The 20,454-nt window shown below is 43.5% G+C and overlaps 1 protein-coding gene across 3 annotated transcripts in view; it reads right to left on the minus strand.

Moving 5' to 3' along the window:
- ST3GAL1 (ST3 beta-galactoside alpha-2,3-sialyltransferase 1) overlaps nt 1–20,454 on the minus strand; it is a 71,306-nt gene that overhangs the window by 21,742 nt on the left and 29,110 nt on the right. The window contains exons 1-2 of one of the 3 annotated variants that reach the window (XM_085221725.1): nt 4,613–4,728; nt 2,670–3,401 (exon numbers count right to left, since the gene is read on the minus strand). The exons of 1 other annotated variant lie outside the window; for it this stretch is intronic. In XM_085221725.1, coding sequence (XP_085077851.1) covers nt 2,670–2,981 — 312 coding nt within the window. In that variant the 5' untranslated portion in view covers nt 2,982–3,401; nt 4,613–4,728. Of the gene's footprint in view, nt 1–2,669; nt 3,402–4,612; nt 4,729–20,454 lie in introns of those variants that run through there. One more of the 3 variants, XM_085221724.1, reaches the window with a different exon arrangement.

Consider the following 20,454-nt stretch of genomic DNA (forward strand, 5'->3'; position numbering starts at 1 on the left):
CCAGCAGAATCACCCTCCTCTCAGTTACAGGGTAATGAAAGCATTGCACTGTCTGGAGTCTGTCCTGCAAACATTTCTGCCTCAAAATGAAGTTGAAGTAGCAGCTAGCAATTTCAGTTCTCCTTGTGCTTCATCTTTTAAGTACAAATATAGTGAAAAGTCACCAATTACTGACTTAGCAAACCAAGCAACCATAAAACGTGGCCATGAGCAATGTTTTCTTTAAGACTGGCAGAAATCACTGAATAAACTTGAAAAATGAGACTAAAAACTGAAAGCTGAAATGGGGCTCATTCAGGATGCACCTGGGATACACCAACTGCAGAAGCAACTAAGACTGTCTCAGAAAGGGCTACGCAGATTGGTTGCAACCAGGACCTGCAGGGCTCCTCCACCATTTAACATTAGATTAGGGCAAGTGTTTTCAGTGCGTGGCTGATTTCCTCTAAACAATGCAATTTTGGGTGTCACCAAAACATTTCACATGTTCTGGTTGAAAGTAAGTTCTGACTGAAAAACACTGGTGGAGAATGTGTAGAAATCTTCCATCTAAGAAAAACTTGCTTTGCTTTTGTATTCTGAAATAGTGTATTCCCTTTGAACTTGACCTGAATTTAAAAAATGAAGGAAAACAGTAAAAATAGAGTTAGACCTGAAAATTTAGGGGGGGTGGGGGGATAAAGAAAAAAAAAGAAAAAAAAAGAAAAAGCTTTGGGCTGTCCTGAAAGTCTCTTCATTTACCTGAAAAAGAACCCTCCTCTCCAAATATCTGTTTCGATTTGAACTGATGTTTAGATATTTGTGCTTTTTCAGTTTCACTACAAGGAGAATCAGGAACTCAGTACTGAAAGTCCCAAGTTTTCTTCCTTTTTTTCAACTTTTATTTTAAAGAGAGAATGCATCCAAATCTTGTGTTTAAATCAAAGCTGAGTCTGAGTGCAGAACTTGAGCTTGTCATCTTCCCAGATGAGAACAACCCAGATGAGAAACAGGGGGACAAGAAGGAAGAGCATATGAGGGTAGCAAGAAAACACACAGGTGACTGGAAACAGCTGTCATGGCAAAAGGGCAGGTGAAAGGATGAAAGAGTTGGAATATGAGGCTAACAGCCTCAAAGTGGGCTTTTCATAAAATGAGGATATATTTTATGTAACAGTTGAACATTGCAGTTTACTGGCAGCTATTTTCCACCAGAAAATGCAACAGGCAATGGAGTGAAAAGTGATAAATCAGATCCAGCCTTGTTTCTACAGCACCTTATACCTCCTCTGAGACCTGAACCCCCCCAACGTGCAGATGAATGTCCACCTTAATTCCACATTAAGGGCTGTGCATGGGAGACCAGGTTGTAGGCAGTTGTGTGTTCAAAGAAAAGCTCTGTGAAACTATTTTTTTTTCTGACAAGCAGGGAAGCAACTCATTATGAAACCAGCCAGAACCTGTGCTTTAGCAGCTGGGCAGCAGGGGCCATCAGCAACTCATTTAACGCAAGATCTCATTTCAAGAAAATACAAAAGGGGCTTCAATTAGACAAATCATCAGGAAACACCTTCTTTCCTCCTGTGCTTCTGGAACAAGATATCTACCGGATTTCATGATGTTGAGATCCAGTTCTTTGCACCACTCAGTCCTAAGGACACATATGGGCTGCTCCCTCCCGTGACCCAGTGTGTCTGTGTGCCTTGCAGACCTGTTTTACGTCACCAGCAACAATGCAGCCTGTGCTCATACACATGGAATGAATCATTTTCTGTTTAATCCTGCTAAGTATTTACATGTCTTACACTTGGGAGAACCCCAAACGAATTACACACTTCCCAATAAGTTTACTTTGCTGCCTCAACAAAAAAGCAGAATGCCTTTTTTACCACCTGAAGTGCAATAAGCTGCATTACAAATTCTTCTCATTACAACAAGAAGGGAGTTTCCTCCCAACAGGAAGGGAGGTAATACTGAGATTTGCAAATTCCTAGCTCTGACAGGGAATTTCACAGCATCATTTGAGTTGGAAGGAACCTTTAAAGGTCATTTAATCCAACTCCCCTGCACTGAACAGGGACACCTACAGCTAGATCAGGTTGCTCAGAGCCCCATCCAGCCTGACCTTGAATGTCTCCAGCGATGGGGCATTCACCAGCTCTCAGGGCAACATGCTGCACTGCTCACATTTATTATAAAACCTTTTTCCTTATATCCTGTCAAAATCTTCCCTCTTTTAGTTTGACACCGTTTCTCCTTGTCCTGTCACAACAGATCCTGTTAAAGAATATATCCCCTTCTGTCTTATAGCCCTCCTTCAGATATCAAAAAGTCGCTCTCAGGTCTCCCCGGAACCTTCTCTTCTCCAGGCTGAACAGCCCCAGCTCTCTCAGCCTGTCCATGTAGGGAAGGAGTTCCAGTCCTTGGATCATTTTTGTGGCCCTCCTCTGGACATGTTCCAAAAGGTTGATTTTCCTAACTTGCAGCAAACGAACATATGCAACAAGTACCTGTGTGGTAAACATCTGCAAAAACACTCATTTTCTCCCCATTCTGACTGCCTCGTCAACTGGGACCACAAATGTTTACAGCAAGAATTACCTCCCACCATCTATTCAGCATCACCCAAGGCCCTAAATCTCAACACACCAAGGGCAGGCCGCCTCCCCGCCAGCACACCTTCCACTTACCAGCCACCACCTGTAGTTGTCCTCTGGGATCAAGGCATTTTGTGAGGTCAGGAAAGGTTGCATAGTTGAGTTAAACCTCTGGTCGAACCAGAGGGAATGTCCCAGCTCGGAAATACATGTGCTACAGCTACACGGCCTCCTAGGAAATTTGATGAGTTTTCGGACTTGCTCAGAAAACTGAGTGATGATATGTCTAGGATCCCAAGTGGTCATGGTCACCTGGTGCTTGTAGTTCAGCAGGAATGACGTCACCGTGATGAGCACGAAGGCGAATGTGAAGACCTTCACGTTCCTTTTCCTGACAGTGACCATCTTGCTGCTGGTGGAGCACGACGTGGAGGGAAAGCTAAGGCAATACGGACAGGCTGCAGCCAGCCCTCTCGGGGCCGGTCACCACCTGGGGCCTAGGCTGCACCTACCTACTGCAGTACCTCTGTCCATGGGGGAAGAAGATTTGTTTTCCCCAGACAGGCTTAAAAAAAGGCAAAGCTGGGTATTTCTTTTCCCTATTCACGGTGCTTGGAAGTCTCTCCCACTATGGCTTCAACAAAGACAGATCACTATCCTTTCACATTCCAGGTTTTCCGTGTGGGATCCAAACTGTAAAAAGCAGACCGTGGTTCTATATTTCCTTGTAGATAGTTCACCAAGGATCAGACCATTAGGGGATGTATATTCCAGCTGAGAAACATACTTTGATGTCCATTTAAGCCATATAGAGCAGTTCGCAGCCTGGAGACACACACACAGAAAAAGAGAGAAAAACAGATCTCAGTTTCCATACTTTCCACTGCCCATCCCAAAACTTCTGAGCCCTCAACACAGCACCAGCTATGACGTCAGCTGCCCTAAATGCATACCAAGGAGTTTCAGACTGAAGTTTCCAAAAGGGCAGAACATTGACCTGTGGAAGTTGAGTCCCTTTATATTGAGTCAGCCACAGCTCTCTGGTCTTGTTTGAATTACAGGTCAGTCATTTGAATAGCAATGAAACACCTTATTCCCTTAGGCTGACCTTGATAGCCACCAGATAAGCCAAGTATGCATAACGTGATCCAGCTGAACAAAAAGTGCCAGACAGAGGAGGGAAGGACAGGAAGAAAAAGGAATTCTTTCCTTTCTCTTTCTCCCCCAGCAGGCTTCATTTCCTAAGTACTGGGGCTGGATTTGTAGTTCGGAGAAAACTAAGCAAGAATAGCTCGTATATTCTGGGACAGATGGAGGAAGTTAAAGGATAAATGGTCTTTGTTTTGCATGGATTATTGTTATTTTCCCTCTTACTGCCAAGGTAGGCTAGGTACAGCTAGCCTTTGATCTCAGAGGCTCCCCTGAGATCCCAGACAAGCAGAAAGGCAAAGAGTGGGGGCTGCTGAGCAGCCCAGATAGGAGATTTAAACAAGCACCAAGTCTTTAAAAGCTGAATAATGGATCCCTTCCTCCCACAAGGCCACTGTTTCATGGGAAGAAGATGTCTTGTGGTTTTTTAAAGTTTAGATCTTTGCAAAAAAGAAGGCCATCACTTAATCAACATTCTCTTAACTAAAAAAAACAAAAAAAAAAACAAAAAAAAAAACCAACAAAAATGAGGAAAAACATTGGAGAAGAGTCTGCATTAGAATACGGGCAGTTTGTGAAAAAGCAAAAGCCCAGCAAACAAAGTCTCGTGGACTTAGCTTCAGGCATTCAGCCAGCAAAGAAAGAGCAAAACAGCAACTGCTATCTGTCAGAAATTCCCATATTAAACTAATCCTTGTAGGATCCCTCCCATTTCACCCCCGAGCTGAGGCTCCCTCAGACAAAGGAAAGAGGCTGCTGCCTCTTCACTTGGGGATCCGCAAGGGCACCCTAAAGGCCAAACTGCTTTTCCAAAGGGCTAGACATAGATACCGCACAATTTTTTAGAGGTGTTGTTTAAATATTTACCAAGTTCTATAAAGCCAAACCTGAAAGCAGGAGCTTCGATCATGGTTGTGAACCCCTGCTCTGCTCCAAGTTTCTCCTCCATGATGGGCAGTGCGTGCCACCTAGTTAGTTGCTGCTTGCCAAATGCGCTTAGATTTATTTGCTGCCTGGACCAAACAAATGCAACCAAGGCTGACAAGCAGGTCAACCTGGATAACGAAAGGCTTTATTAACCCAGGCTGCTCAGGCAGTGAATTACACTGCAGAGAGCAATCCTGTGTGCCTGTCTCTAAAATGATTATTTTGAAGGGACCTTTGGTGAGTTTTGGTGCTAACCAGAAACCTCCCTGGGTACAGTTTGGGATTCACATTTCAAAAGGCACTGGGGATGAGGTCACCATGCCTTGGAGAGTAAGAATGGGATTTTAACAGCCCTGTCCACACCAGTTGATGTCTGTGCCAGAGAACTGTCCCAAATGTGTTTGCTTTAGTGGTACGGATGCAGTTGCTAGTCTAAACAAAAACACAGCCCCCAACCTCCCCAAGCAGTGCCAAGTCCCAGAAACAAACTGATTCTCCTTACGGGCCAAATAATTCAAAAGCTGCAATGCTGGCTGGTTGAACTCCTGTTAATATTGAGCCAAGTCACTGTTTGTCAACACAGTTGCTGTTCTTCAATTATTTTTAAGTGGAGGAGGGAGGGGACCTGTGGGGAAGTCTCTGGACTCTCAGGACTCGCTAGAGACATAACAGCACACCAATGTGGTTAAAGGCTATTAGTCTACTTTATTGTTAAGCACTACTCTATTTATACATGTTAGCAGAGCATTCTGAAAAAACACTCTTCAATCGTTCACACAGAAACTTATCCAGTCAGAGTCATGAGATGTTCTTTGTTCTTCAAAAGGTGTCCTTGATACTGCTTATCTTGCTCCGCAGCTGCTGCTCCGAGCATCTCCCCCTGCTCCACAGCCGCTGCCCTGAACAGTTTTTTTCTTACATTCCCACAGGGACCTTCTTGGAAAAGCAAATAAAATGGGGTATTGTTCAGAAAAGAACACAGTTGCAGCCTCAAGAATAAATATCCATTTCACAACATTTTTTTTTAACTGATCTATGGTTAAACTGATATTTAGAATTAAAAAAAAAAAAAAAAGCTGTATTTATTCAGTGAGCTGCAGTGACTCCAAACTGTAATCATACCACCCGTTATAGCACGGGGTGAAGGTGAGAAAAGAGCAGAACTCCCACGGCCCTTCTCCTGCGTGGAAACGCACACCGTGCACTCTATTTTAATTCTGACTATTTTCATTTCCTTAGGAATGCTCGTGTTTCCTATGGGCACTCAGAATAGGAAAAAATATATATAAATGTATCCTGACAGAAAGGCTCTCGGGACTATAAATATGATTTAGGGCCTGAGGAAAAGGCATGCTGAAATGAATAGCAAAAGTTTTCATTGGCTTTGCTGTGACTTGAATGAGGCCCATTTTTTTCTGTTCTTAACACAAGTTAGATCCAACCCGGAGATCAGGATTTTCTTTCTTCCTTGCACTGAGGCTTCTACTGCATCTGAGACCATGCACCGTGCAAGAAGAGTGGGGCAGTGCTAAAGTAGCAGCCCTATGTTTGCTGCTGATGTGAGACCTGGCACTGGGCTAGTGCCTGCAACCCCCACTCTAGAGTTGTTTCATCTCCCTATACTATTTGCACTAGTCAGTTTAACTTATTGCAGAGAAGCAGTGTGCAACCAGACACGGTTTTATCAACACAACTCATTGTGACCTTGACATTCACATATCTGCAAACAGGTCGTTTTGGCATTGGACCAAGGAACAACTCCTGGGAACTTAAGATGTGGAGGTTTAAATGACATGCCCAGCCCTGCTCGGCTATGATGCACTGACAGTTTAATAGGGTTGAACTGCATTGTGCCTGTGCCTACCTTTGCCTTTGTTAGCAGGTTAAGCTATCTTAAGCTACTGAGTCTTATCTGCAGTCTGGATTTCTCCTGCTTCCTTCCTACTTCCTCTTGCTTCCATGTATACCCTTGTTCTCATGTAAAATACCCTTGGACATGCTGAGATAACTTAATTCTGCAGCGAACTCGCAATACACAGTGGCATACAATGCAGAGAAAATGCAAAACTGCATTTCTCAAGCAAGATCAAATGTGAGGCAGGTTCCTTCGTGGTGGGTTCTAAGTGCAGGAGTGGTTCCTGTGCGACTCCATGGTCATAAAGGAGGACAGAGCTTAGTCCTCTAAGTTTTATGAACTGAAATAAAATATCCTGGGACTAATCCACTGCAATTAACTGTGTTCATTGTTTTCTTGCATTCTGGAAAGAAGGAAAATAAATACCATTTTTTTCCCCTAGGGTAGATCTTATTTGTATTGCAAAATCTGAAGAAAGTCTTTGGTCCTCGCCAACTTGGAATGTGGATAAAATCAAATGTATGTGATAGATTAATAAAAGAAACTCATATGACCTTCAGGAAATACTTTTCTTTTTTTTTTTTTTTAAATAAATCCACCTTGAAATGCAATGTATTCTCATTGCATTTGTTAGGTAATGTGAAGAAAGCTCACCTGTATGCCACAAAGGAGCACAAAGAGACATGGACAGGTGGGAAAGCCAAAACAATACCCTGTCTGGCTGCTTCCTGGCTCATCTTAGGGAGCCATCAACCCATCAGAGCCCATTTCCTCAAGCACAGGGGCACGAGGACAGATGAAAATGTGAAATAATGACTCAGAAAAAGACCTACCCTATATGAGTCCGTGGCAGTCCAGGTGTGAAACCCACCCAGATAAGCCAACACCAGAGAACTTTTCTGCCTGCCTGGTGGCATAGAGCACAGTATGGGATGCAAGGGAAAAGCATCTGGGGATAGTAGAACTCAATCTAGTGCTTAATCTAGGGGTTGGCAACCCTGCCCATGTCAGGGGGGTGGGAGCTAGATGATCTTTGAGGTCCCTTCTAACCCAAGCCATTCAATGATTCTATGATCCAGGCATGGTGCTGCCCCAGCCTCACTTCTTCCTGGTTGCTGGATCCAGACTAACTGTCCCCTAACAACACTGCGTCAGAACAGCAGCGTGAATTACTCAGTCATTTCAAATCACATTGGCCACGCACCACAGGTAATTTCTTTGGAAATACAAATCTTCAGAAAATATCATTCAAGAATGAATGACAGAAAATAATCTGAGCTATGCAAGTGGCATTTTGTTGAGGTCAAACCTGTGTGCTTAATGTTGCTTACAATAATATCACTTCTTCCCGAATTTTGTTTCTAAATGTGCAAATATTTTTTCAAAATTATTCTGAATTATTTTAGAAATGAAAGAAATGCTTAGAAATATTCAAGTGTGTGTTAAAGACAGTATTTCATAGTAGTGATGGGTTGACAGTTGGAGTTAATGATCTTAGAGGCCTTTTCCAACCGTAATGATTCTATGGTTCTATGAAAATTCGCAGAATGCTTCATTTCTTGATTGTTTTCTTAAACAACAACAACAAAAAAGCATAATGAAAATAATCGTCTCCCCAAGTAAATGGCCTTTTATGGTTGAGTTTGACCTCTTCCTAATGCCTGTTTGCTAGCAGGAAAGTACTAATTGTCAGCACATCAGTGAGATCTTTGCCAGCCTGCATTTGATGCTGACAGTTCAGGATCCAGCCTCCTGGTCCACAACCCACATTAAAACCTAGGTGTAAAACAAACTTCTCTGGTTTGATGTAATCAACATATGCAGCAGATTTGTCAGAACAGCACAAAAGGAACAAGAAGCAACATCCCTGTATAGAGACATTTCCAGCTTTCCACGCAGACTTCGAACAGCTCAAAGGTTCCAAGGTGCTTTGCATTCACAATATACTGTTTTCAAGCCTTCTGGCAACACAAGCTGTATTTCCTCAAGCATGCTTCCTGCTGTTTTGGGACTTTTTCCCACTCATACTCCTCCTGAGTAACTACGTTTCCAACCTTGGGTCTTAGAGCCCTGTCCTTGGACGCACCATGAGGATGCAAAATGAAATCTTCCTTTACTGTACAAATGAAGGTCCCAAATGTTTTGGAAGATATCACCATAGGGCAGCAGAAAGCTTGTCCCTGGAAAAACGTGTAATTTTTCAACTCAGTTTTGTGCTAAATCCTGGAAAGGAACAGTGGATGGGACTGTTATTCCAAACCACGGGCTCATCTGCCCTGCCCCAGCTCATCGCTGTCTCCTTCCCACTGCTAGCAGCTGGCTGACATTTAGAAACACTTCACTGGTCTGACACCTTGCCAGAGACCTCTGAGCATGAGGCTTTTGCAGTGTGAGATGGATTGAGCAATTACAGCCTGACAACTCCTCAGAGCTAAACACGAATCTCCCTTACACAGACAATGCTGGGAGCCCATGCAAGATCACTGGGCCATCTCCTCCACCTCCAGATGATCAGTCTCAGAAGGAATCAAGGACCACACAAAGGATGCAAACACCAGGGGATGCTGCCCATGACCCAGCAACACAGGTGTCACTGCCTCTGCCACCAAAAGCCGCCAAGGATGCTATTTTGGAAAAGCACCAGGTGGTGAGACTACCAAGAGAAGTTGTGGATGCCCCATCCCTGGAAGTATTCAAGGTCAGGTTGGAGGGGACTTTGGGCAACCTGGTGTAGTGAGAGATGATCCTGTCCATGACAGGGGGATTGGATTAGATGTTCATGACGAGTCTCTTCCAACCTAAACTACTCTTATGATTCCATGAATGTGTTCTTTTCCATCCACAAGTTAATTAACACCAAACTGTGTTCTGTCTCTCAGAGCTAACTGGAAGCTCTTGCCCATCCTTATAGGGGTGACACAGGTGCTCCTGTCCTGTGTGCACTGAACAGCAGCTCCAAGTCGCACCTGTGTTTTAATCAGTAAGAGAATGATCTGTAACTCCCCTGCCACATCTCTGACTGCACTGTGAAGAACAAGCCTGTTTGACCACTGTTGTCAAAAAGGGTCACAATATCAAAGTCAGTCTAACATGTTGATAATACTGCTCACATTTGTTAAAACGCTCACCTCAAGTAACTCCAACTAATCATATCAACACTGCCTATATGAAAACAAAACAAAATACAAAAAAAAAAAATCAAATGAAAACAGAAAGTAAAATTACACATTAGGTAACATTTAAGCTACGAGAAAAATTTGCTTTACTCAAATTTCAAGACAGCAACTCCCCCACATTTCTTGAATTTGAAACCAGTCCTTGGGCACTGTTTCATCCATCACAGTGAATAGGAAAAAAACTGGAAGTGGTTTATGGAGCGTAAATGCATGGCATTTAGGTGCTAGTGATCTGAAAAAAATTATTACCTGTGTCTTATCTGTCACACTTGGGCTGTTCAGGCAGATAAGAGATCTCCTTGATACTAACAGTGCCCTCCCTGTCTACATGCACAACAGTTCTGTGTGGTCAGAGTAAGCAAACAGGTTTTTGTGCAAGATGTGTACAATATTAACAGAAATTTGGGTGGGGTAGTTGCACTCTACTACCTCAAAATAAATCTTTATCTTAGTAATTTTTAACAGGAGTGTTACTAAGGTGCCTGGAAGTGGAATCTCTCCTGCAGTTCTTGAGGGAAGGGCTGAACAACATCTCTGTTCTTCTCTATCTATCATGTCTATGGCAGAGGTCATTATGGGGAACTGGACGTGGAGAAAGGCAGATACTCAAATAAAACCTTTTTAAGGATAAAGGACAGCAGGGAGGTGGTGAGCCAGAAATGGGTCTGAAACAAAGTCTGCTCTGAGCAGCAGAGCTTGGATTGGACTCTAAATGAAAAATAGCTCAGGAAAACATACATCATGATCTTAAGTGTTTGCTCTCTTCTTTGATCCCAATAAAAGAAAAAGATGCTGATGCTGCAAAATCATTCCAGGATCCCATCAAGCCGTCGCCTTTTTGATAAACAACACACAATCTACTACCCTCATCCTTGAGAGGAGTGAAACTGGGTTTGGGGTGAAAGAGAAGGCTGCAAGGAGCATGCCGGCAGTCTAAGGCTGACATCCCCCGGGTCCCAGTTACTACTGGAAAACTCAGAGGTGACTGCAACTGTGAAGATAAAACCATGATCATATCAGCCCGAGTATCTTTTCCATGGGATAAACTGGGAGAGACCTCTGAGATGGGCGATTAATTCTACCCTACAGGCAACTCCACTGCTGAGACATTCCTTTGACTCAACCCTCAGTTTAAGCATCTTTAAAACAAAAGGAGAGCACCAGAGCAAAAGCCATCCAGCAACACTGTGAGGAGCAGTGATTACAGCCAAGGGTGAGGTGGGAGGCTCCCAGGTCTCACCTGGGTTGTGATGGAAACCAGAGGGGGAAGAACATGCTGTAGGAAGCAACATTCTCCCACTAAAAAGTGATTTTTGGATGAGGAGTCTTACTTGTTTCCACATACAGTATGACTCAAAAACAGGACCTCTGCTTCCCTTGTGGTACCTCATTTTCTTTCATGTATTCCAAATTTTCTTTCGCACATACACATGTTTTAAATAGAAAATGCATCACTAGAAACTCTTAAAAATATTCTTTTCCTTCCTCATCTTGCAGTCTGCAATGCTAGACAGGCTCAGGATTAAACTGCTGGACTAGGAAGGCTATTCTGCACTGGGGCAATACACACCAATGGGCTGGGCTGGGATTTTGGTGCTGTCTTTATACAGGCTGGCTATACACCAAGAGCCCAAAGCTGGGGCAACAAATACAACTCCACAGTTGAGTGAAAAATCCAAACCTAAAATTCCTTTGTAACATCTCTCTCTGAATTGTTCAACTTGTAACAGTTCTTAAAAACATCCAATCAGAAGACTGGACCAATTAAAAATTGCTGTTTGACACCCTTTGATGACAGAAAGACCACGGTGGACAGAGAGTTTCTGTACTCTGAAATCTTTCCCATGCCATTAGGTGGTATTTAATCGGAGATAAGCTTAGCTGGCTTTTGCTTGGGAGATCAGGAGCTGTCAAAGGGATTTTCAGGACACTCACGTGTGTTTCCACCAAGTGCAATTCTTCAATAGCTCATGATAGGAACAGTCCTAGTCATGGAGCTTTTCAAGAATAGTTTGCTTGTCTTTCTCTCTTCCTTTCTTCATTTCTTCCTTCATTTCTTTCCTACATTTCTTCTTTCTTCCTTTCTTCTCTTCCTTTCCTTCCTAACTTTCTTTCTTTTTTTCTTTCTTTCTTTCTTTCTTTCTTTCTGGGGTGAAGTTGGTCAGTTTGCCAAAACTGAAGCTTTTCAGAGATAAAATAATTTTCCATCTTGATTTTCTGTTTCAGGAAACTTTCAAAAAAAAAAAGAGAAGAACCTTTGACATTTGAAATGAAAAACTCTAGGCTCTATTTTCACTCCTGGTAGGAGAAGAGTGAAGAAATTTTCACATTTTCCTTTTGGTTTCACTACATATTGACTTGACTCTCTTTCTCTCTCTCTCTCTCTCTCTCTCTCTCTCTCTCTCTATGTATATATACATATTTAAGAATCTTGCATCAGTTCTCTAGAGTCAGTAAGAATGCTACTGTCAGGTAATCCAAGTACAAAAAGACAAATTAATGGTGGCAACAGCAGTAATAGAAATAGAGGCAAGTTAAAAATATTGTAGAAGAGAATTCCTGTACATGCATTAATTTCAGTTTTATAGGATTACAGGAGAGGATATTGGATTACTTCAGATTACAGAACACTCTAAACTAAAGGTAGAATTCAATCACATTGACAGCACGTGCTTTGCTAATTTGTCTACGTGCATCCAGCCCCAAATAGTCACCAGCTCCAAACAGTCAGCAGGCTGTTTCTTCGTTAATACCAAGGGAAATGGATGTGAGTCCAAATACAGATGTTCATGTGGAAGAAGCTGCAAGGAATATATTGTGAAGAATCTTAATTTCTGATACTAATAGTGTGATTAACATGCTGCAGAATGCCTCTGAGCACTGTAATTCTAAATCCAGAGAAAGGTTAGATAATAATGATAACAGTATTGTCAATAATCCCCCAAATCTAGGAAATATGTTTTCAGGCCCATGTGAGCATCTCTCACTGTCTTGCCTGGAATTTCTGCCTGGTAGTACTACTGAACAGTTTTTGGCACTGCAGGCTCATTAACTCATTGCATGCACACTGAGGGCTCCTTGTCAAACCAACAGCCTATCTCTTCGAATCAATGACACCAACCAGTGCAGCTCTATGTTAAAAATTTATTCATCAGACACGCTGCACTCATGCTGGAGAAGGTCTAATAGCACCACAGGGATTTGCTCCTTCACTAATGTGGTATATGAATTCAGCCTAGTGAAGGCATAGGTGTTGGACAGCCCACAATAAAAACTGGAGGGGTTTTAGCATCTGTGCAGTCTGAACCTGTCAGCCTATGCAAGATACAGAACGTACAAATTAAAATGTCCAGTCTTCCATTTACTGTGCATGCCTCTGAGAAAATATATAACAGAGATAAGTAATGCACGTGGTAATTAATACACTGTGCTACGAGCCAGAATTACAAAACCATTATGCAGGTCTTTTAAACTGATTGATCATTTGTACACCCTTAAGAGGAGCACTCGACCTATTTGGATCTAAGCGCACTGTGCTCACACATCATCCAGGCTCTGTGCACAATAATCTTCCCAGGCCAGTTTCTGCCCTACATCTACAATGACAGGAAAGGAATGAATTACTCAGGCTGCCTTTTGTCCAGAGGACTGCCAGATCTCAGGCTGTTTCTAATACCTGTTGGATAGAAGCTGATGCCCGGAGCAGGCAATCTGAATAAACACCTATGATATTCTGTGAGTGGAAGCTTTGCTCTGGATTGTGTGCCAGCCTGGTTAGAGAAAACCTAGTTAGAGAAAAGTATTTCAGCAAAGAAATTCTATCGTTTTGTCTGGACTTTTTAAGTGTTTGTAGGGAAACAAAGATTAGCATACATCAGAGTGGCACAGAAAAGGCTTCCCGTAATCCTGCATATGAAAATATGTCAAGAGCTGCATGCAAAATGGATTTGCATACATCAGAACTGTATGTACAGCAGCTCGATTGGGCATCCTGAAATGCATTAAAAATGTTAATACTGAAGTATGTGGATGCTGATAATTGCATCGTGGAGAAATACAGATGAGCACAAAACTATGGCATCTTTTCCACTTATCTTACTTGGATGGTTAAAACATAAAAAAAGAGAGTACTAAGGTAGCTAGGTAGCCAGCGCTCCTAGAATATTTAAGGAATTCCTGGTTCAAAGAGAAATTCAAAGTATGTCCCATGAAGAAATAATTGGCAGAGAAAAATTTCATTTATTTAGTACTGAAATTCTGAACTTTGAATATCATACTATAGTCCATTGAGTTAGAAAAAAAGCAGAAATTTTAGCACAAGAAAATGATCACTAATTCCATTTTGCACATATGGCATCAGCGCCTTGGTCTCACCCTATGCTGGGCTGCCAGCCACATCCTGCTCCAAGCCACATCCCAGGTTGGACGGGGCTTTGAGCAACCTGGTCTAGTGGGAGGTGTCCTTGCCTAAAGCAGGGTGGTTGGAACTAAATGATCTTAAATGATCTTCCACACCAAACCAGTCTGTGATTCTATGATCCTACTCAGAAATAAAGCTGTAGCAGGCCAGATGCTTGAAATTTCCCTTTCTGTCAATGACATGGAGAGGAAGGGAGACACTGCTCAGGGAGGTGGTGAAGTCACTGTCCCTGGAGGTATTCAAGAAGCATGTAGATATGGTACTAAGGAACATGGTTTACTGGGCAACATTGGTGGCAGGTGGACAGCTGGGCTAGACAATCTTAGAGGTCTTTCTCAACCTTAATGATTCTTTGATTCTATGATTCTAAGTGTCAAACCTTCTGAGCAGCTTCCAGGAGCTGTGAATGCATGAGCATCACCTAAAGAAAGGCTTAAAAGAAAGCTCCATCTGGGATGCAACATGGAAGTTACTTAGCAATGCACACAAATATTGCTACTGTGCACAAAAGTTTCCAACAGAAATAAAAAGCAATCCTGTCCTCCCAAAGAAGGATGGCTGTTTCAGACCAGGAAAGGCTACTGCAGTCAAAGTGGGGTCTCAGTGCTCCTGTTCTCACTCCCATGAAAAGTGTCACTGAAAATGGAACTTACAAAAATGTCACCACTTGTTCTAGCATTAAAGCTCCAGGCAAGTTTTAATGGGCACAGCACTAAAAAGTAAGGGAAAATAAGGGTCTCTGCAACCACAGCAGTGGCCTGGGGCTTTGGGTTTGCTTTTAAATGAGCAATCAATTCAAGTCAATAAGTTTGCTTTGCAAGTGGGAGCTACAGGATCTCTATTTGTGTGGCCTCAATTAAGCAAAGGAAAAAGAAAAGTCATTTCACCTTTAATTAAAATGTCTCAAGGATTTGCCAGGAATTGTATATATTGTGAATTCCTGAAAACACACTGTTCTGCTTGGCTTGGCTTTAAATAGGTACAATAAGTTTTTAATCCCTTTTTTTTAAGATGTCTTTCTCACTCAAATGTGAGAAGGAAATCACCGCAAACAGAATTTCATAGAATCACAATATCACTCAGGTTAGAAAAGACCACTTAGATCATCTAGTCCAACCACCTATCCATCCCCACCATGCCCACTAAACCATGTCCATTAGTGACACATCAACATGTCTCTTGAACACCTCCAGGGTGACTCCACCACCTCCCTGGGCAGCCTGTGCCAATGCCTCACCACTCTTTCTCAGGAGAAATTCTTCCTAATGTCAACCTGAACCTACCTGCAACTTGAGGCCACCACTTCTTGCCCTATCGCTGTTACTTAGGAGAAGAGGCCAAGCCCCAACTCTCCACAACCTCCTTTCAGGGAGTTGTAGAGTGTTAAATTACCCTCAGAGTCTCCTCATCTCCAGAATAAATGATCCTAGAAACAATCCTAATAAATTCCCAGAGGTGAACTGATGAATGATAATTTATGCAGGAAACACAGCATTGGCTCAGGGGCATTGCTGTTTCCAAGCTGGTCTAGGAAGGGTCAAGAGCTCCCAGCCCAGCAGCTTCACAACATACAGCTTCATTCAGCAGTGGGCAGTTATTGCTACCAGGCTGTTCTCATCCAAACAAAAAATACCCGTAGTTCCCAGCTGTTCGTTTAAAAAACCTCCTTCCTAGTGATCAGCATCACCACTGCACAGACATTTCCAAACTTGCAACTGACAGAAATTCTTCTCTTTTTCTTGCCTCCTGTGCTTCCTACTTAATTTCATCAACCCTGCTCCAATTTACATGCACGGCAGATTTGGTGCATTGCTGATCTGTATAAGAAACAGTGAAGAAAGTGTGGGAGACAGGCAGCACCAGGGCTCATGGTGACATCACACGGAATATGAAGGCAAAATTACCTCACCTGAGTTTTACAAATACATTCAGTCATTTCCACCACCCAGAAAAGCAGCAGAGGAGGATGCTTCAGCCCTCACAGTTGCACAGCGAGGTGCGGTTCCTGGCTGGCCCTTTGATTTGGCCAGAACGCAGACAGTCTGGCTTTGGTTCTGGACATTCGTTCATAGAAATGAAGGAGGTTCAGCTGGGCGAGGCATGAAGGCGGAACCAGCCAGTGACATACAGCCATTTTGTGAGATGTTTGTCTAACTTGTTCTGCCATTCCAAGTTATTTTTTTTTCTCAGCAAAAGAAGCGTGGCCAGCAGATCAAAGGGAGGTGACCCTGCCCCTCTACTCTGAGCTGGTGAGACCTCACCTGGGTACTGTGACCAGATGCAGAGTCCTCAGTACAGAAGAGATGTGGGCCTGTTGGAGTGCACCTATAGGAGGGCCACAAAAATGATGGTAACAATTCAAGGGATGAGGACAGGCTGAGAGAGCTGGGGCTGGTCAGCCTGGAGAAGGCTCCAGGGAGACCTGAGAGCAGCCTTTCAATATCTAAAGGGAGCAACAAGAAAGAAGGGGACAGATTATTTAGGAAGGTCAGTTGTGACAGGACAAGGAGAAATGATTTCAATATAAAACAGGGGAGAACTAGATTGGATATAGGTAAACAATTTTTTATGATAAGAGCAGTGAAGCACTGGCTCCAGAGAGGTGATGGATGCTCTGTCTTTGGAGACATTCAAGGTCAAGCTGGACAGGTGCTCTGTAGGTGTCCCTGTTCATTGCAGGGGAGTTGGACCAGATGACTTTTAAAGGTCCCTTTGAACTTGAATGATTCTATCATTCTATGGTCCTGGTGAGCATCTATCTGCTGCTGATGCTACACTGAAGCCACCACAGTGATGCAGAGGGGCAAGGAGTAAGAACACCCCTCTGGGAAACAGCTTCAGCCTCGGATCCCTTGCCTCATTCACAGGATATGACATTATTTTGATAACTGTAGGAGAAGTTCTGGTATGCCTGAGCCAGGCAGCCAACAAGGAAGGACACAGCCAAACGTACGTAGCCCATAGGGATATCAGAGACTGCTGTACCTGGAAGGAGATTCATTTTGTTTTCATGCACATAACAAAATAGTTAAAGCATGTTTGTGTAAGTTTCCTTTAGCTCCACCTTCTTTCTACCCCACGGTGTTGGAGGAAAGAGGAAAATGCATAAGGAAAGCGGATTTGTTAGGATTAGCTGGGAGCAGGAAGGTCTGAGAGCGAGCTTACAGCCATGCTGACAGCTTAAAGCTGGAGTTAACCCTTAGGTGGGATGTGCTGCTGCATGCAAGGATGCAGGGAGTTACACACGCATCTACCCACAGTCCAAATTCCTTGTGGGCTGAACCAAAGCAAACTCTAACCAGGATAAAACCCTCTTCAAAGCTAAATGCTGAACAAAGGAGAGAGGAATTGAAATCAGCTCTCTTTCTCTCCTTGGCTGCTATCGCAGGTACTCTCTTCAACCTTGCACTCCACAAAGCTTTTACAAGTAGCTATAAAAGAAAACATGGAGTTAACTCGCCCATTTGTCACTGCCACAGCAAGAGGGATGAAGAAGTTTTTGCAGCCCCAACTGAGCCCACAGGGAGGAATTTGCTGCCCAGGCACTCATCAGTAATTTAAGAGGGTAAGGTTCCTATGGGTGATGTCTGCCTCGAGCCCCTAATACATGGCTGATTGAATGTACACAAAGTCCCAAAGTCCATCTCCAAACTACCTTGCCCCGATGTGCAAAGCCTGTGGCTCGACAGGTGTGCCCATTACTTCAAGTCGGCCAAGCATCTTGAAATGAGCGCAGAAATACCAAGCCAACTCAGAAATCACAATAGAGCTGTCTTCCTGATGAGCAAGTGAAAAGAGAAGAACCCTAACAGTCCTGGACAAAACAAAAACAGAATGAAAACATGTACCTAGAAGATCACAAAACCTGAGTGGCATTAATCAGCTGCATGATGATCAATAAGTAACTCTGGCCTTTGCACTCACTGCAGCCATTTAATGCACTCGAGGTTTGTGGCAGATAGGTAACTAATGATAGGAGAAGAGGTAATGGTTTAAGTTGTGTCACGGGAGGTTCAGGTTGGATATTAGGAAAAATTTTCTCTCTGAAGGGGCGGTCAGGCATTTTAACAGGCTGCTCAGGGAGGTGGTGGAGTCACTGTCCTTGGAGGTGTTGAAGAAATGTGCTGATGTGACAATGAGACGTGACTTAGTGGGAATGGTGGGAGTGGGCTGACGAGCTGGACTAGATGATTCACACAGAGGGTGGTGACACACTGGAACAGGTTGCCCAGAGAGACTGTGGATACCCTATCCTTGGAGGCATTCAAGGCCGGGCTGGATGTGGCTCTGGGCAGGCTGGTCTGATGGTCGGCACGTAGCAGGGGGGTTGAAACTAGATGATCACTGCAGTCCTTTTCAACCCAGGCCAGTCTATGATTCTATTATTTTAATGTTGCTTTGGTCCCAATATGCAGCTTTGTGCATGTGTGCATGGCTCCTCTCCACTTCAACTGTATTACACTGCAGTGCATGCAAGAGCTGCATCCAACCCTCAAAAGAAAGTCCCCTGTTTAGTCAGGCCTTGCAAATACTAAATTAACAGGAGTCTGGGACATGTCCTGCCATGGGACATCTAAACTCACTGCCACTTGCACAGGCTTGTGGTTTGAGTGACTGCAGCAGAGCTTTCCCATTGCCACCTGTCTGCACTCACATTTACCATCAGAGATGCTCATTTTGGTTATACCTCCCCAGGACAATATTGCCAATCTATATGACCTCAGCGCTAACGGTTCACGAGTTGTTTTTGTAACTTTATCACCAGCTTCCAAGAGCCTTTTCTCCCACATCCCTGGACAAGATTAGCCACTGCAACTTGACTGGGTTGCTATGGCAGTAATAAGGAAAAAAGTAATTTCCTTAAAGAAAAAAAAAATATCAATAATTGGCATTACTATGTAAGGTCCCTCACTTTAATTATAAATAAATGCTAGACCTGCTCAAATAACAGTGAATTTATGGCAGCAGGCTGCATGATGCTGCTTAAGCCTTTGCGGCCATCACAATACATACAGAAAACAAAAAGTACCAGGGACTGCAGCTTGCATTTTATTGCCCAGGAAAATGAATGTGTAAATAGCAATAAAATGCACAATTATTTAGCACAAAGACAGAACGCTCAGCAGCATTTATAGCCTAATAGATGGCACGCTTGCCTGCTCTAATTTACCATTAAACAAACAAGACAAGGATGAGAGAAAAAAAACACAATGGCCCCTGCCAATATGATCAGCTCCACGATGCCAGGTGAGAACAGCTCGATGAAAGGAACACTGTGTTGCTTCAGCTGGCTTTGCCATCAGTCATTTAGCCTGGGCTGCATGTGCCACAGCACTGCAAAGTGTGCGTCTGCCCCATTTCCCAGTCTCCTGCAGGACTGAGGAGGGTAAGGGGGGGCTGCCTGAGGCAGGAGAAGGGATTATTTATTGGAAGCCTAGTAACAGCTTCTGGAGAAGCAAGCTTGCTAGCATAGGACTGAATGGTCAGGGGCATCATCCATGACAAGATGCAAGCTGGAAAGGCAGGGAGAGCCTAAAAAATATGGGGGAAAAGGCAAAAGTCCTTCAGTGCCATCTGTTCAAAAGCAAGGAGAGAGAATGAGAAAAAAATGTTTGTACTGGCAACAAAGCCACCCAGAGCCAAGCCTAGATGGCCTAGAAGAGTATTAGAAGCAGTATTGTGTATGGTTGGTGCTGCCTGGCTGTGGGCTTTGACTTTCACAACTTGTCTGTGCTGCCTACAAAAGTTTAGTCATGGCTCATCAGAGAAGCCCAGTTTGTGTGGATTTTTTACATATATACATATAATGAAACACATACACTGCTGATATAAATCAGCAGGTATCCATTGCAGTCAAGGTGTGTCAGACTAGAAAGGACAGACTCTCCAGCAGGGTCTGTTTGTGATGAGACAAAGGGAAAGGGTTTCAAACTAGAAGAGGGAGATTTAGACTGGCTACAAGGAATGATTTTATTACAGTAAGTGTGGTGAAGAACAGGTTGCCCAGAGAAGCAGTTGATAGCTATGGCTCTGGAGATGTTCAAGGTCAGGCTGGATGGGGCTCTGAGCAACCTGATCTAGCTATAGGTGTCCGTTTGTTGCAGGAGAGTTTGACTAGATGACCTTTACGTGACCAACTCAAACGATTCTATGATTCTATGATTCATCTCAAATGTTCAACTCACAATTGTAATTTCAAAGGTAAACTCTTCTGCTGGGCAACTCTCATATCGAGGCTCCCCCTCCGCTGGCTCCCCTTGCCCTCTCATTTACCAGCCTCCAAATTTAGACATCACACTAACTGCCTAATGCAGGCAGAGTGTGTGAATAACCCAGAGTGCAGGGGAAGGA

This window comes from Meleagris gallopavo, chromosome 3, assembly GCF_905368555.1.
Source record: "Meleagris gallopavo chromosome 3, MGAL_WU_HG_1.1, whole genome shotgun sequence".
Classification (NCBI taxonomy): domain Eukaryota; kingdom Metazoa; phylum Chordata; class Aves; order Galliformes; family Phasianidae; genus Meleagris; species Meleagris gallopavo.